This window comes from Nicotiana tabacum, chromosome 22 (assembly GCF_000715075.1).
Source record: "Nicotiana tabacum cultivar K326 chromosome 22, ASM71507v2, whole genome shotgun sequence".
In the NCBI taxonomy this organism is placed as follows: Eukaryota; Viridiplantae; Streptophyta; class Magnoliopsida; order Solanales; family Solanaceae; genus Nicotiana; species Nicotiana tabacum.
This window is the reverse complement of record NC_134101.1, coordinates 54,657,498-54,675,088: the sequence shown is the minus strand read 5'-3', so window position 1 is coordinate 54,675,088 and position 17,591 is coordinate 54,657,498. Positions and strand designations below refer to the sequence as shown.

The window sequence follows — 17,591 nt, the reverse complement described above, 5'->3', positions numbered from 1 at the left end:
TATAACCACAAAAATGTTATGTGGATTATTTAAAGCTATGATGTTTCAAAAGTTCATTTTTCTTTCTTAAGGATTGTTTAAGACAACATTGTTTCAAAATTTAATTTTTCTTTTAAATTCCGTGTACAATCAAAGAGGGCTAATGTGAGAAAAGACCAACCACAATTTTGCAGCAAGAGCTTAGATGTGTCCTAAAGAGATGTTACACCAATTCCATCCTCCTCCATTGGTTAACAAATTAATTACCATTATGAATTTGCAGATTTGCCTCTTGATATAACCGCCAGAAGAAGAACATGATCGTATTTTATAAGTCCTATTTGTCCTACTTTAAATAGCTATTTGGCCAATGCAACATATGTAAACTGCATATATTCTCATCCTCCCAAAATGCAGTTACCCCACAAATTCAACTCCACTTTCTTGCAGAATATGAAAAGCATGTCAACAATACAACCTTAGAGAAATTGCAAAGTTACATGTACAAATAATGCAGAAAAGGAAAAGCATGTAACACACTATCCTACCAAAATCTACACAATGACACCTAGGATCATTCCCGATTCAACCATACTAATTACATGTTTAAAGAAGAATATCAGCTGCACTCCAATCCACAAGGTGATTTATTCACACAACAGGCTATAAATAGTAACAGAACATAATATCTATTTCCTCTGCTTTTTTGCCGGTTGGGACTCAATCTGCCATCATCAAAATCCAAGTTGAGGTGAACCGTCAACGTCTAACAAACAAGACACAATTATCAATATTGTCGGACATAAGAACTGAACTCTTACACACAACAAAAGACCTTAGTTAAGTACTGAAAAATTAGAGATGGAGAGAACAGACCAAATCTCATCCAGATGCTGTAGAATAGACGCCTCTGGTGAGAAGGCTCCATAGAACAGGGAGAAGAAAACGATGGAGCAGATTTTAATGAAATGTTTTGGTCTTTGTGAATATTAATCCAGGTATAGCTTATACATATGTATTAGTTATACCACCTTGCATCAAGGATAAAATTATACAGAGATTGATGTATTAAATAAATACATGGATTAACTTTGCTGGATTTGAAAATCACAACAAAACGCTGTATAATTAAAACATAGTTTAATACCAGGATTATTATCCTTATACAGGCTACCAAACGACACCTAGATGTATTAGCTTTGAAACATGAATTACCCATTGTACCACCAATGTAACAATAGTTTACACAAGCTTGACAGCTGAAAAAAAACCCAGCTCCATAGGGAATCTTTGCTTCCTGCTTTCCCTCCGACTTCCATATAACTGGTACTTCAAAATTTATTCCATGGTATCAAACAACAAACTGAAAAAAGGAGAAACGAAACCATTATTAAATAGCTATGACAAGTACATGTAACATACCCAAGCTTGTGCATAGAAAATCATTATTTGACAGAGACATGAAGCGGGGGGGGGGGGGGGTTTGTAGGGGGTAGGGGAACCAATTTATTACAACGATTGATTGGAGTGAGTAAAGCGTGTATGCTTCCAAATTAGATGTTACTGCTTAATATTGCTAAAGGCAGAGTCCATAACCAAAGTGTGGTCTTTTTTGACTCAAGGCACAAAAATAAGAGAAAAAATCAACTGATGACCAAATTATATATAACATATGGGTTGAATGCGCTATACCTTAACAGCACGTTTGTCCGTTAAGGTATAGCGCATGGATTGCATGCGCTATATTTGAATTTTACTAGCCCAACAATAATTGGTGGGTATAGCGCATGCATTTATCGCGCTACATATATAACGCGTATAATGAATGCGCTATACCCTCAATTATTGTACCCCGCATTGGGTTTTTGCTTATTTAAGGAGTTTCGTTAAAAAAATCCATCCAGGAACCTCCACGTCTTCTGTATCCTTTTTATTTATTTTTTACTCATTCCGAACTATTTGTTTACTTTAATTTTTTCTGAATTTTGTCATAATGTCCGAAGTTTGAAAAATTAGGGTTGCATTATATTTGGGGGGGGGGGGGGGTGAGGTTGTCGTGGAAAATAACTCAGTACGCTATAGTTGTTCTCCACAGTGTATTGTTAAGTTGTCACTTACAATGGAGTACGATAGATTGGTTTCGTTGTTATGTAAAAAAAAATGAGTATGAGGAAACGTTCGGTTAATATTAAAGTAACCGGAAGATATCCATATTCTGTTATTTCGCAATGGGTTGCTTGTTATGTTGAGTTTAACATCGAAGACGATGAAACTCTGATAGATTTTTTAAGGACTCCGGATGAACACCGTGAACTTCTTGTGATAAAAATGTACATCAAGTTTGAAGACGTTCGCAATATTGAGGTTCCGCAAAATAGAGATAACCCTAAATATCGGGTGGTCTTTTTAGAGCAATTTTATCCGAACAGGTTCCGTTTGAAAGAGTTTGGCCATATTTAAACTTATCTCCACGGGCGAATGAGGACATAATTTCTCCCCAAGTTTACATAATCCACACACCGAGTGGTAAATTCAATTTTTCTTTGTATTACTATGTTTTTTTTATGTATTATATTTGTATTAACACTCATATATTCAAAAGGGGTACCAGCTAGATATGAATTTTACACGTTATGAACCAACGGACAGTTGGAATATGCCCAGTTTTAGTGTTTTGGATCATGATGGTCCATCCGGAAGTCATCAGCAACTCGATAATGTGCATCATGGAATATCAACAGATTATGATTTATAAGTTAAGAGATAAAGTTTATATATAATGTTTGGATGAATTTGAGAAACTCATTATTTTATTGGGAGAAAACGGCCAAATATGTCCCTCTACTATGTAAAAAGGATTGAATTTATCCTCCGTTATACTTTTGGTGCAAAAATACCTCTGCTGTTACATTATTGGTTCAAATATGCCCCTCCTCCGTTAAGCTTATCCAAGATGGAACCCGAATCCTACATGGCACTGACACTATGGTGAGATGGACACCACATGGCGTGCCACCTCACTTTCCCTAACCTATTTTACCCCCTCCCCATATCTTCTTCCACCAGTACTACACCTCACTAAAAGAAAACAAAAAAGGGAAAGATAGCTCCCGGGTAAGAAGAATAAGTCTGGCCAGTTGACAGGAAGGTCATAGCAAATAGATGATGATTAAAGAGAATCTCTACTAGGATGATAATGTTGTTAAAATGAATCATATTCTCCGTCTTAACAAAAATGGATTACAACTAATCAAGAAATGAAGGAAATATCAATTGGGGAAAACTCAACGATGACTGGACAAGGGCCAATCTTAACTCCAATATAGACAAAAGAAAGGATCAGAAATAAACTTGTCTATTCGAGTCTTTGGCGGCAATGAACCATAAACAACAGAGCAAAGATGGCTTTCCCCCATTTCAGTTCTGTTAACATCAACAGCAATAGTATGAATCAAGATAAATTAAGTTCAATGGCTATTTAAAATCTGAAATTTGATCAGTGGGATTATGCGATACGGGACAAGATTTAACCCGTATTGAAGCTACACCAATTGAAGGCTAATTGATTCAACTTGCTCCTATCAGGATATACATTCTACATACCAATTTACTACACATGTTTACCCAGTTGTGCATTGATTATGACTTGCCAAGCCAATTACTCCAGTAATTAAAATTCACTTGATCTCAACTTCTCCTATCAGTTTAAACCAGATAGGAGTATATGATAGCAACAACAGTGGGGTAAGAGGAGGTGTCGTGGTGGAAGAAGAAGTGAGGAAGGGGGTAAAATATGTTGGGGAAAGTGAGGTGGTATGCCATGTGGTGTCCATCTCACCACGCCATGTGGTGTCCATCTCACCATAGTCTCAGTGCCATGTAGGATTCGGGTCCCACATTGGACAATCCTGACAGAGTAGGGGCATATTTGAACCAATAATATAACGGCAAAGATATTTTTGCACCCAAAGTATAACGAAGGGTAAATCTGATATTTTTTACATAATAGAAGGGCATATTTGAACCTTTTCACTTTTATTGGTTGTGTAGTGAAAACGAGCAACTTGAACGTCTTGTCCTTATTCAATTTCCCGAAGACAATATATTTAATCAGGATCTGGCAGATGCACAGAGCCAGGAAGATGATAGTGATTATAACAACAATGCTGATGAGTTTGGAAATGACACATCTTTCCCTGATGATGATGAGAATGAGCTACCTGATTTGCCGAGGGAGCATGATGCCACCAATGAACATGCGCTATATATGCAGACTCCACCTCCCGTTAGACCTAGAGTGTACGTGTCACATGTGCCCTTTCATCCAAGGGGGATTCCGTACCTTGATCAGTTGCCCAGTATGCCGGATGTGGATGCCCTCACAAGGGATCTTGACGACATTCGGACAGCAATGTGGGATGAATCTAGACCAACGGTGCTGTCAAAGAACATATTTTTTGCCGATAAAGCGCGCCTAAGCAGGGCGGTGCGAATGTACAGCATAAAAGAGTGTCGTCGAGGTTCATGAGTCATCTCTGGAAGTATACAAGGTTATTTGTCGTAGATGGTTTCAAGGTTGTACATGGATGCTACGTGCGAGAAAGTTGAAAACAAATATATGGATTGTGGGAAAATACATTGGCACCCACACTTGTGATATTGACACATTCAGTGGGAATCATTTTAACTTGATTCCTCTTCTCTTGATTCCACACATTGAATCGTCCATAAGGTACAAGATTAAAGAGTGTATAACAGTTGTCCACTTGGTATATGGATGTACCATTACCAAAAGAAAGGCATATCTCGGGCGTAAACGTGTGTTTGAGATTGTTTATGGTAACAGGGATAAGTCCTTTGCCGCTCTACCCAGATACATGGATGCATTGCAACACTTTAACCCTGGGACTGTTGTTGAATGGAAGCTTGAGTAGAGTCCGGGAATATAAGAATTCATATTCCGATATGTGTTTTGGGCATTTAAACCAGCCATTGATGGTTTTGTGCATTGTCGGTCGGTAATATCCATAGACGACACTCATGTCTATGGAAAGTACGATATTAAGGTGTTGATCGCTGTTGCAGTAGATGCTAATGGAAGCATATTTCCCCTCGCATTTGCTATTTGTGCCAATGAAAGCCAAGAGACTTGGACATTATTTTTGAACCACTTGAAGGAGCACGTTGTTAGACAACGTTCAGATATTTGTCTAATATCTGATCGACATGGTGGTATTTTAAGTTATGTACAAATTTGCGTGCATGGCAGGAACCGTATGCCTACCACCGTTACTGTGTTAGGCACTTGAAGGCGAACTTCCAGAGGGCTCATCCGAATAAGAACTTACATGATTTAATGTGGATGGCTGCAACAGATCATCAAGAGTGTAAATTCAGAACGCAAATGGACTTGATTAGGCAGGAAGACCCAGAAGCCTATTGTTGGTTGATGCGACATGAGCTTGACAAATGGACTTTGCATAAGGATAGTGGTAGAAGATGGGGAATTTTGACTACAAATGTGTTAGTCTTTCAACGAGTTGTTGAAGGCTGCACCTGGATTGCCTGTCACTGCCATGGTGCGGATGTCATTCAAGCAGATGGCGAAGAGGTTTGTTGAAAGATCCAGAAGTGCATCGTCATTGATGGAAAGGGGTGTTGAATTTATGCCACAACCGATGAAACGATTTGAGAAATATAGGAAGCGAGCACAATGGCTACATTTTTGCAGTGAGCATAATATTTTTGAAGTTCACATTGGTCTGCATAAAAGCCGCGGTAATAATACCCACACCATCAATGAATCTAGAAGAATATGTTCGTGTAGGAAATGGTCGATCTATCAATTGCCATGAAGTGCTTTCAACATACAGGTTTTGTGGCGACGAGGTATGTTGATAAAGAATATAGTGTTGCTGCATACGTAAACACCTATAGTGGCCACCTCCAACCAGTAGGTGCTGAGCATTATTAGTCGCCGGAACATAGTTTTAGGCCTATTGGAAAATTACAGGTTTTGCAAATGCAACTGTGCTCGCTTCCTATATTTCTCAAATCGTTTCATCGGCTGTGGCATAAATTCAACACCTATTTCCATCAATGACGATGCACTTCTGGTTCTTTCAACAAACCTCTATGCCATCTGCTTGAATGACATCCGGACCATGGCAGTGACAGGCAATCCGCGAGCAGACTTCAACAACCCGTTGAAAGACTCTGACACATTTGTAGTCAAAATTCCCCATTTTCTACCGCCATCCTTATGCAAAGTCCATTTGCCAAGCTCATGTCGCATCAACCAACGATAGGCTTCTGAGTCTTCCTGCCTAATCAAGTCCATTCGCCTCCTAAATTTACACTCTTGATGATCTGTTACAGCCATCCACATTAAATCATGTAAGTTCTTGTTCGGATGAGCCCTCTGGAAGTAAAGTGCCTAACACAGTAACGGTGGTAAGCATACGGTTCCTGCCATGCACACAAATTCTGTACATAACTTAAAATACCACCATGCTGATCAGATATTAGACAAATACCTGAACGATGTCTAACAACGTGCTCCTTCAAGTGGTTCAAAAAAAATGTCCAAGTCTCTTGGCTTTCATTGGCACAAATAGCAAATGCGAGGGAAAATATGCTTCCTTTAACATCTACAACAATGACGATCAACAACTTAATATCGTACTTTCCATAGACATGAGTGTCGTCTATGGATATTACCGACCGACAATGCACAAAACCATCAATGGCTGGTTTAAATGCCCAAAACACATATCTGAATATGAATTCTTGTATTCCCGGACTCCGCTCAAGCTTCCATTCAACAACAATCCTGGGGTTAAAGTGTTGCAATGCAGCCATGTACCTGGGTAGAGCGGAAAAAGACTTATCTCAGTTACCATAAACAATCTCAAACACACATTTACGTCCGAGATATGCCTTTCTTTTGGTAATAGTACATCCATGTACCTGGTGGACAACTGTTATACACTCTTTAATCTTGTACCTTATGGACGATTCAATGTGTGAAATCAAGACAAGAGAAATCAAGTCAACATTCAAGTTAAAATGATTCCCACTGAATGTGTCCATATCACAAGTGTGGGTGCCAATGTATTTCCCAATCCACATATTTGTTTTCAACTTTCTCGCACGCAACATTCATGTACAACCTTGAAACCATCTACGACAAATAACCTTGTATACTTCCAGAGATGACTCATGAACCTCGATCTCACGACACTCTTTTATGCTGTACATTCGCACTGCCCTGCTTAGGCGCGCTTTATCAGCAAAAAGCATGCCCTTTGACAACACCGTTGCTCTAGATTCATCCCACATTGCTGTCCGAATTTCATCAAGATCCCTTGTGAGGGCATCAACATCCGGCATACTGAGAAATTGATCAAGGTACGGAATCCCCCTTGAATGAAAGGGCACATGTGACTCGTACACTTTAGGTCTAACGGGAGGTGGAGTCTGCATATATGGCGCATGCTCATTGGTGGCATCATGCTCCCTCGGCAAATCAGGTTGCTCATTCTCATCATCATCACACTCATCAGGGAAGGGTGTGTCATCTCCAGACTCATCAACATTGTTGTCATAATCACTCTCATCTTCCTGGCTCTGTGCATCTGCTAGATCCTGATTAAATATATCGTCTTCGGAAAATTGAGTAAGGACAGGACCTTCAAGTTGCTCGTTTTCACTACACAACCAATAAAATAATGAGTTTTTCAAATTCATCCAAACATTATATATAAACTTTATCTCTTAACTTACAAATCATAATCTGTTGATATCCCATGATGCACATTATCGAGTTGCTGATGACTCCCGGATGGACCACCATGATCCAAAACACTAAAACTGGGCATATTCCAACTGTCCGTTGGTTCATAACGTGTAAAATTCATATTTGACCGGTAACCCCTTTGAAATATATGAGTGTTAATACAAATATAATACATAAAAAAAATATAGTAATACAAAGAAAAATTGCAATTTACCACTCGGCGTGTGGATTATGTAAACTTGGGGAGAAATTATGTCCTCATTCGCCCTTGGAGATAAGTTTAGATGTGGCCAAACTCTTTCAAACGGAACCTATTCGGATAAAACTGTTCCAAAAATACCACCCGATGATTGACGGTTATCTCTATTTTGCGGAACCTCAATATTGCTAATGTCTTTAGACTTGACGTACATTTCCAACATTTTTATCATAAAAAGTTCCCAGTGTTCATCCGGAGTCCTCAAAAAATGTATCAGAGTTTCATCGTCTTCGATGATAAACTCAGCATAACAAGCAACCCCTTGCGGAATAACAAAATACAGATATCTTCCGGTTACTTTAATATTAACTGAACGTTTCCCACACTCATTTTTTTTACATAACGAAACCAATCTATCGTACTCCATTGTAAGTGGCAACTTAACAATACACCGTGGAGAACAACTATAGCGTACTGAGTTATTCTCCACGACAACCTCACCCCCCCAAATATAATGCAACCCTAATTTTTCTCTCTTCGGACATTATGACAAAATTCAGAAAAGAGTTAAGTAAACAAATATTTCGGAATGAGTAAAAGAAAATAAAAAGGATGCAGAAGACGTGGACGATCCTGAATGGATTTTTTAACGAAACAATGAAATTCCTTAAATAAGCAAAAACCCAATTCGGGAGTTACAATAATTGAGGGTGTAGCGCATTCATTATACGCGCTATATATGTAGCGCGATAAATGCATGCGCTATACCCACCAATTATTGGTGGACCAGTAAAATTCAAATGTAGCGCATGCAACCCATGCGCTATACCTTAACGGACAAACGTGCCGTTAAGGTATAGCGCATTGAGCATTCAACCCATGCGTTATATATAATTTGGTCATCAGTTGGTTTTTCACCTACTTTTGTGCTTTGAGTAAAAAAAGACCACACTTTGGTTCCGAACTCACAAGAGAAATCCCTAACTTCATACATGAAGATGGAACTTGTAAAAGATGAAGATTTCTGTTCTGCTTCGACCATTTTGCTACATTCAATCAGCTCTATATTACAGTCACATCCTTCTGGCTTTATTTTTGTTCCTATATTTCAAGACTCAAAGAACACCACATCCCCATGCATAGGGTTGTCATGTAAAATCCATTGAAGTACCAGTGATTTGACCGGGCAGCATTTGAAATGTGCTGCTTCTTTTTTCTTTATTTCTCTTATATTAATCAGAAAGAAGAGTTACTTTTTATGGGTTGGGTAAAGGAAAAGTTGGCACAAATATACTGCTTTGTCATTGCTATATAATTGAAGATTTGCATTGGTAAAGGAGAGGTCAGTAATACTACAAAAGGACAAATGAGAGAATTCCTGAGAGGTGTAGGAGTACTTTGTATTTTTTTGGTAAAGTAATAAATTTCATTAACAACTTGTTTGGATGACTGTTATGTATCGTATCATATTGTATTGTATCGTTTTGATGTATACAATGTTTGGATAAATTGTATTGTTTGTCGTCGTTTCGTAATGTCATGCGCCAACAATACGAGGAATAAACTTGCACTATTACAAAAAAAAAAAAAGGTACGAGGTAAAATTATATAAAAAGGTAAGGTAAGACAAAATAAGATTATTTAATAATAAGAGAGGGCAAGATGAGAGAAAAAAATAAGGTAACGACGCGACCACACCAAATCGGTCGTTCCATAAAGTGGCACTTTTCGTTGTTACGTAACGACGGATTTAACGATACGATATATTAAAATTTAAGTAACAATCAAAACAAACATCGCATTTAAAGTAACAGGTGACAATCATCCAAACAAGCTGTAAAAGGAAGGGCAAAACATGCCCGCATATAAGTACACCAAATAACTTGGAGTATTTAGTAATTTTATATGTTTTTTAATAACCCAAATAATAAGAGCATCAAAAAGACCCATTTGTTCCCAAAACTGTTCCCAAAAAAGGACCGAGATATAAAGAAAAAGTACTTTACCTTTTTAGAAGGATGTTTTATCACATGGAGGATTCGTGGTTAATACCAATATTATAGAATAAACGTAACAGAAAGGTTCAAAAACCAACTTTTAACTTATTAATAAAAAAAAAACCTTTAACTGAAATCAAGCAGCAGCAGCCTGTTGTAGCTCCCTCTCTGCATGCTCCCTGATCCTCCTTTCTAGCTCAGGTCTAAAGTGCCTAATGAGACCCTGCACTGGCCAAGCAGCAGCATCACCCAACGCACAAATGGTATGCCCTTCAATCTGTTTAGTCACCTCTTGGAGCATGTCAATCTCTTCCAACTTTGCATTACCAACCTTCATCCTTTCCATGATCATCCAAAGCCACCCTGTGCCTTCCCTGCATGGTGTACATTGACCACAGCTCTCGTGCTTATAGAAGTACGAGAGCCTTGCAATTGCATCTACAATATCAGTTGACTTGTCCATGACAATTACAGCAGCAGTCCCCAACCCTGACTGCACAGCTTTGAGTGCATCAAAATCCATTAGTACATCCTCACATACGTTCTTGGGAATCAGTGGAACAGATGAACCTCCTGGTATAACAGCAAGTAAATTGTCCCAACCTCCACGAACACCGCCACAGTGCTTCTCTATCAGCTCCTTCAAGGGAATACTCATTTCCTCTTCCACTGTGCAGGGCTTGTTTACATGGCCTGAGATGCAAAACAACTTTGTCCCAGCATTATTCTTCCGGCCAAAACTAGCAAACCACTCTGGCCCACGCCTTAAGATGGTTGGTGAAACAGCAACTGTTTCAACATTTGTAACAGTTGTTGGACAACCATAAAGTCCTGCATTAGCTGGAAATGGAGGCTTCAGTCTTGGTTTGCCTTGTTTCCCCTCAAGGCTCTCCAGAAGAGCTGTCTCTTCACCACAAATATAGGCACCGGCACCAAAATGAATATATACGTCAAAATCATATCCAGTTCCACAAGCATTTTTCCCCAACAATCCAGCTTCATAGGCTTCTTTCCTAGCCTTCTCAAGGCTCTTCCTTTCATTCACATACTCTCCCCTGATATAAATATAAGCAGCTCTAGCCCTCATCCCCACTCCAGCAATCAGACAGCCTTCCAACAATTTGTGTGGGTCGTGCCGCATGATTTCCCTGTCTTTACAGGTTCCGGGTTCACTTTCATCAGCATTGACAACAAGGTATGAAGGACGGCCATCCGTTGTCTTTGGCATGAAGGACCATTTGAGACCAGATGGAAAACCAGCACCACCACGTCCTCGAAGACCAGATTTCTTCATTTCATTCACGATCCAGTCAGAACCCTTGAGGACAAGGTCTTTTGTTCTGTACCAATCACCTCGCTTCATGGCATCTTTGAGGTAAGGATCATGCAATCCATAGAGATTTGTGAAAATACGATCCTCATCTTTAAGGCCACCAAAGTGAGTCTTCTCGGGAGGTGGAGGTGGTGGAGTAGGTTGGGGGGTGCTAGCAGTTGATGCAGCCTGGGTGCTGAATAACCTACCATATAGGCCCAATCTTTCACTAGAACGCAGTACTAATGCAGTCCTTTGCAGAGAAAGAATGCCCTTTATAGGTGCCTGTGAGAAGAACATGACACACATCAGTAATTTTACCCTCATAACAGACAAGAGATTGAGCAAGCATAAAAAGCAATATCGACGATAAAAAACAGAAGCAACAGTTCATCATTCTCTTCCTGCTACTACCAAATTGTTCAACAATTTGATAATTTAACTTATATTATTTTTTGGGTCCTTTCCTTCACAAGCTTTTTTAGTTCAGTCATCCATATGTAAGGACTGAAACCGATAGACGAAATCCTTTCAAGTGTTGCCTTCAACCCTTGCCCATGCACTTCTTCTGTAGTAGAAAGATGGAGGAAGCTGCTATCCTTAACAAACTCCTAATTTCCGTCAAGCTCTGAGAAACACAGATGCTGAAAATTTTCAGGAAAGCTCTGAAAAATACAGATGAAACGAATATGTTCTTATTGTTTTAGTTAGTTAGCTAGTGCAAACCACCAAGAAGAAGAACAAGGGACAAGAAATCTATCTGTACCACCTTCTTACTTATGTCATCACTCTCTTAGCTACCAAATCGGCGGGCAAAAAAACTATAGAAAATCAGAAGACTTTCTTCAGCAAAGCACTAGTAGAGGAAACGAAAGCAACTGATTGCCCGTATCACGGCTTTATGGCTAGGGAGCCTTGGTTTGGAAACAGTCTATTAGATGCTTTTGGAATGTGCACATAAAGAAAAGATACTTCATAAAATGCTGACTTCAATTTATGGGTTGTGGAAGTGTAGACCAAACCTCTCAAAACTATATAGATCATACTGATAAAGTTGCGAAGAGATAGAACTATTAGCATTAAGATAAACGTCCAAAACTAGAACATAAGAACTTGTCAATCTAGGTCCACATATTATCACAAAGGTGATTGCATGTAACTACTGAAGATGAAGTTGACAGGTGCATCAAGTTATAGGGGGAATCTTTTTAAATTGGATGCATCGAATTATTGCTCAATCAGTATGTCCATCAGCACACCGTAGGGCCATAATTGATCAGGCAACATAGAACAAGAGGTGTAGATATTGGCAAGCTCAAGCGAAATTGTGCCCGCCCACTCCAGTGGCAGCAGATATTTCTGCTTTAAGCATCAAATATCTGCAGACACTGATCACAATGCAAGCAGGGATTTGTACAAAGTGAGACATATTGCACTGGAAGCGGTGAGCTGTTGAGCAACATTAATCCATACTGTTTCACCTTCCTTTTGACCAAATTTAAGCAGTAAGAGAAAGAGGATTACAAAACCAAATAGAGGGATTAATAGGCAGCCTCAAAAACTAAGAGAGAAGATTCAACCAATTAATCAACTATACTCACTCTGAAACTAAATTAGGTCTGCAATCTGAGTACTATGTATCTGTCCCATTCTATTCTTCAGTATTCAAATGATTCATCTTAGTTAGGTCCCTCCCTCTGACAAGGTAAAAGATTTTATTGTACTGCACTAAGTGCATGCATAGGTCTATGCATCATGATTACAAAATACTTAGTCTCAACTGCTCTAGCAGATTTTCCACAACCCTCCTCTTTTCCTGGGCTTCGAATGGGGTATACTTTTCTAAACTCACGAAAAGCAGGTTGATAGATTGCAAACATAAGATCAAGAGAGTACAAAACTATTCACAAAATTAACTGCTAAAACCTGATACTAAAGGGAATTGGGTTAAAAAAGGAAGAAACAAAAACAATTTTTCCCTTTTTGGTGTGTATATGTTTGTCCGTGTCCCAGGGGGGGGGGAAGGGGAGGAAATTCAGGAGCAAGACATCTCCAACTACACCGTTTTCAAAGTTTAGGTAATAATTTAATTTACATAAAAATACATAAGCCTTCCAAAGTAATAAAGTAAAAATCTATTCTTTTCTGAAAAGAGAATTGCTTTCCTGGAAAAGGCTTCATTCCAAGTACAGGTGCAGACTACATAAATTCCTTGTAAAACACACACACAGAGAGAGAGAGAGAGAAAAGAAGCTACTGGGAATATGAATTTAAGAGTTCTGGTTAGGAATTTAGGTTCAAAATACCAACTTGCATAAGCTATAGAATACTCGAATGAAATTTAGGGTTTCTCCTCATACTTCTGTATAGGAATACAATGACCATGACCAATCAGTTAAACATTAACCTTAAACCCCATCTATTCGCAATCAAAATCCTTCAAAAAGAAAAACGAACAAACTTAGGAGGTACCAAAATGCATCTAAGGAATTTTTTCACAAAAATATTTTCAATTTGATTTGGGAAGCATAAAAAAAAGTAAAGAAAGATAGAGATCGAAGAGAGGGACGTACCATGAATGTTGAAGCAGAAATGTGATGGAATCGGTGAAGTTCAGATGCTTCTCCAGCAGATTACGGTGAGAACGAAGCTATTGTGAATCGTGATGGTACGCTGGCCTTGATTTCCAAATCTATTACTACTGTTTCGAGACACATTTCCAGAGTCAATTTAACTAAAATGTAATGAAATATTGGATTAATTCAACTCAGTATTTTAAAATTAAAATTTTATTATACAATAACTATACAAAAAATATTATAAGTTATAATTTTTTTATTTTAATATAATAAAAATATATTTTAAAAAGTTACTTAGCACTTCACATAATTTGAGTCTGGATAAGCAAAATGTGTCATTTAAGTTGAAAGGATGTACTAACATAAAAAAGTAGAAGCAATTCAATGTAATTATGTCAAGTGTCACTATAAAATATAACATGTGTCAAATTGTAGGACAAATCTCCAATAAATTTAGAAATTTTAAAAATAGTTAAAATAGAAAACAACTTACAAAATTTCACTGAATTACCGATTCAGTTATTTGAGGGATGGAGTGCCACATTTTTGGGCAGTATTTTAAAAATATTTATCCTGAAAATTCAAAAAATATAATTACTCCAATTCAGTTAACAACTCTCACGTCTTCCCAAACGTGCGTATCAAAACCTAACTCTCATAACTTAGAAAGTGTCCCAAACATCGAGTCCTCCTTTTAATTTATTTTCCATTCTCTTTTTTTCTCTACTTAAAATATAAAATTTTGTAAATATGGCTACAACACTTTATGAAATCAGTCAAATTTCAAGCAACTCGATGCAATGGATTCTCAAAATTAGAGTCGTTCGAATATTGGGAAATCCTGAATCGTTTCAAGCCTGAAATACCATATTCCGTAGAGTTGATTTTACAAGATGCAGAGATAACATATTCAATTTTACATAGTTTTAACGTTCCTCTTCTCTGCTGGTTTAATGGATAAAATTTTCACAATCTTCAAATATATGAAACTGTACTAATTAAACGATTATGTGTGTTACCCGTATTTCTATTTCTATTTCTGAAAGTAGGATACACAATTGTGTACCAATGTGTATGTATGAGCAATTTATCACCAATATGATACTATATCATAATAATGAATTTGCTTTAATGCATACATTCTATATATAATACATGAAAATCAGCAAGTTCCTCTTCTCTCCTGGTTTAACGGTTACATTTTGTATAAAATAGATGAAAATCAAATTTTTTTTCCGTATCCCAACACTACTTGCTAAGAATGATATGAAATTTCGGTGTTGCCCATTGCCTAAATTGTGTAAGAAGTTGCTCAGGTAATTCAAATATCTATACAAACTGCTCTTTAATTTATATGGAACGAATTGTACCAATTATTATCGTTCACCTATACTTAATCTTTGTACTTAATTACATCCATTGTGTTCAAAATATATCTCTGGCAGATATCAAATATGATCGACTCGCTTACACTATCATCGAAAAATTTGTTATTAATTTCTTTAGGACAAACATACAGAAATTCTGCTTATATATGAAACGATTATGTGTAGTACAAGTACTTATCTCTCTGTTTCTTAAAGTTGGACTCACAATTGTGATTCTCAAGTGTCTAAGAAATCGCTAGTAATTCAGATTCTGTGCAAAATATTCTTTAATTGATATGGAACTCACTGTAGAAATTATTATAATTAATCTATATTGAATCTTTTTATTTAATAACATCCATTGTGTTCAAAATAAATCTCTGCAAATATCAGATATGGTCGCCTCGCTTAAACTATCATCATTGTAATTAGGTTTGTTCGGACGAACATAATGAAACTTGGCTTATATATGAAACGATTATGTGTGGTATAAGTATTTCTATTTGTGTTTCTTAAAGTTGGCTTCACAATTGTGCACTAATTCCTATATATATGCAATTTATGTAGGAATAAGATACATCATGGTAATGAATCTGTTTTTTTAGAGTGATCGTATACATGCCTCCAATGGGAAGTATGTAATTAAGTTTTTTAGGACCAAGATACACGAACTCGGCTTATATCGCATGAACTACTTTGTTGTCGGACCAAACAACTTGAAATTAAAGACTACGACATACAATGTGAGGTTGACATTTACAAAGAGGACAGTTGTTGAGGAAATAATTGATTCTTCATTTCATATAAAAATATTTAACTTGCGTCCTTTTGATCAGCTAACAAATCAAAATGATGTCGACGAGGCAAAATTATTCGATAATTCTTCTCTTTCATATTTTCACATTTTATAAAACTGTGTAACTAACTTTTATATTTGTAGATGTCATTGGTCAGATTGTGACGTATGAAGTTGTTCAGACCTACAAGCAGGGAGATAACAAAAGTGTATTTATCAATGTTGAACTCGAAGATGATCGGTAAGTCATTCACTGATATAAACTATGATGTTACAGTTCAATTATTTATATATTTTGTTGATGAACGATTACCTTGAAACATATAGGAGGAACAGGATTTCGGCAACCTTATGGGGTGAACTTGTAGATCAAATTCAACCTAAATTGAATGGAGCTATAGACGAACCTTTGAGTGTAGTTTTGCAACTTATGAAAGTTCAAAATCTCCGAGGTTTACCAATTTTACATCTATATTTGAAATTTAATTTCAAAAAAAATTATAATTTATTTTATCCACAGGTAATTACTCCGTGCATAGTTATTGGTACGCTACAAAACTATAGATTAATTTACTATGTCGTAGTCTATTGAGTTTAAATCTAGGTTTGTAAAGGGTATAATTTTTTTTCGCGTACTTAAATAATGTTAGTATGATTTATCATTTACAGTTTTCGACTTATGCAGATTAGTTGCAATATGCCAATCTAACTATGAGTGGATTACTCAAACAAGCTCTCAACAAGGTTATTCTATTAGAATTGAGTTAACCAAAAGAATTGTATCGTTTAAAACTATATATATATATATATATATATATATATATATATATATATATATCTCTTACATCAATATGATTTTGGTAATGTTTTTCTGATTACTATTCCTTTTGTGATTCTTCACAATTGATCCCCAATTCCCCATTAATACCACTCTTAAACTCCATCTAACCACCACGAAAACAACTCCAGAATAGCCATGTAAATAACCACCTGAAAACTCCTAAAAACTAGTTCACAAGGCACGAAAAACTCATCAATCAAACGGCATGTTCTACAATTTTTATTTGGGTGAAAAGATAAAATATGCCATGTTATATTTTGAAGTTATGAAGATAAACTATATTTCATTTGGACCATTTTAACTTGAATTATGTTGGAGCTCTTTAGAAGGACTATCATTGACTTGACAAAAAGATATTTATCTAAATGGTATTCACGTTCGAGCTCTTCAAAAAAATCGAACATTAAAAAATTTAGACATTTATAAATTCATAAGGATAATGCAATTTTTGTTTCTTTTCGATGAGTTTTCAGTTTTAATAGCTTATATACGTGTGCCTTGTAAATAGCTTTTGTACCTCTAAGCTATATTTGCCACTACTTCGTATGTGTATATTCAACATAGGAGATAAAATGCTAGATGGTCAATTTCCCTCATTTAACCGGATTCTATCACACTTATGATTTCATTCCAAATAGAGAAAGTGCCCTTGTCCAAGAACACAAAACCAAAAATAATTTATTGCATATCTCATTGAGCCACACAAGTATTCACCCAAAATTT

At 36.9% G+C, this 17,591-nt stretch overlaps 1 protein-coding gene across 2 annotated transcripts; it reads right to left on the bottom strand.

Moving 5' to 3' along the window:
* Positions 1-937: 937 nt before the first annotated feature.
* Positions 938-14,049, bottom strand: LOC107826059 (NADH dehydrogenase [ubiquinone] flavoprotein 1, mitochondrial). 2 transcript variants are annotated; one of them, XM_016653000.2, is made up of 3 exons: positions 13,859-14,049; positions 10,098-11,570; positions 938-1,342 (listed from the first exon to the last, which is right to left on the bottom strand). In XM_016653000.2, the coding sequence occupies exons 1-2, from the start codon at positions 13,859-13,861 to the stop codon at positions 10,110-10,112; spliced, it is 1,464 nt and encodes a 487-aa protein (XP_016508486.1). In that variant the 5' UTR covers positions 13,862-14,049; the 3' UTR covers positions 938-1,342; positions 10,098-10,109. The 2 variants fall into 2 exon arrangements, with proteins under 2 accessions (XP_016508486.1, XP_075100371.1); XM_075244270.1 differs by having other exon boundaries at positions 10,098-11,913; positions 13,859-13,996.
* Positions 14,050-17,591: the final 3,542 nt, after the last annotated feature.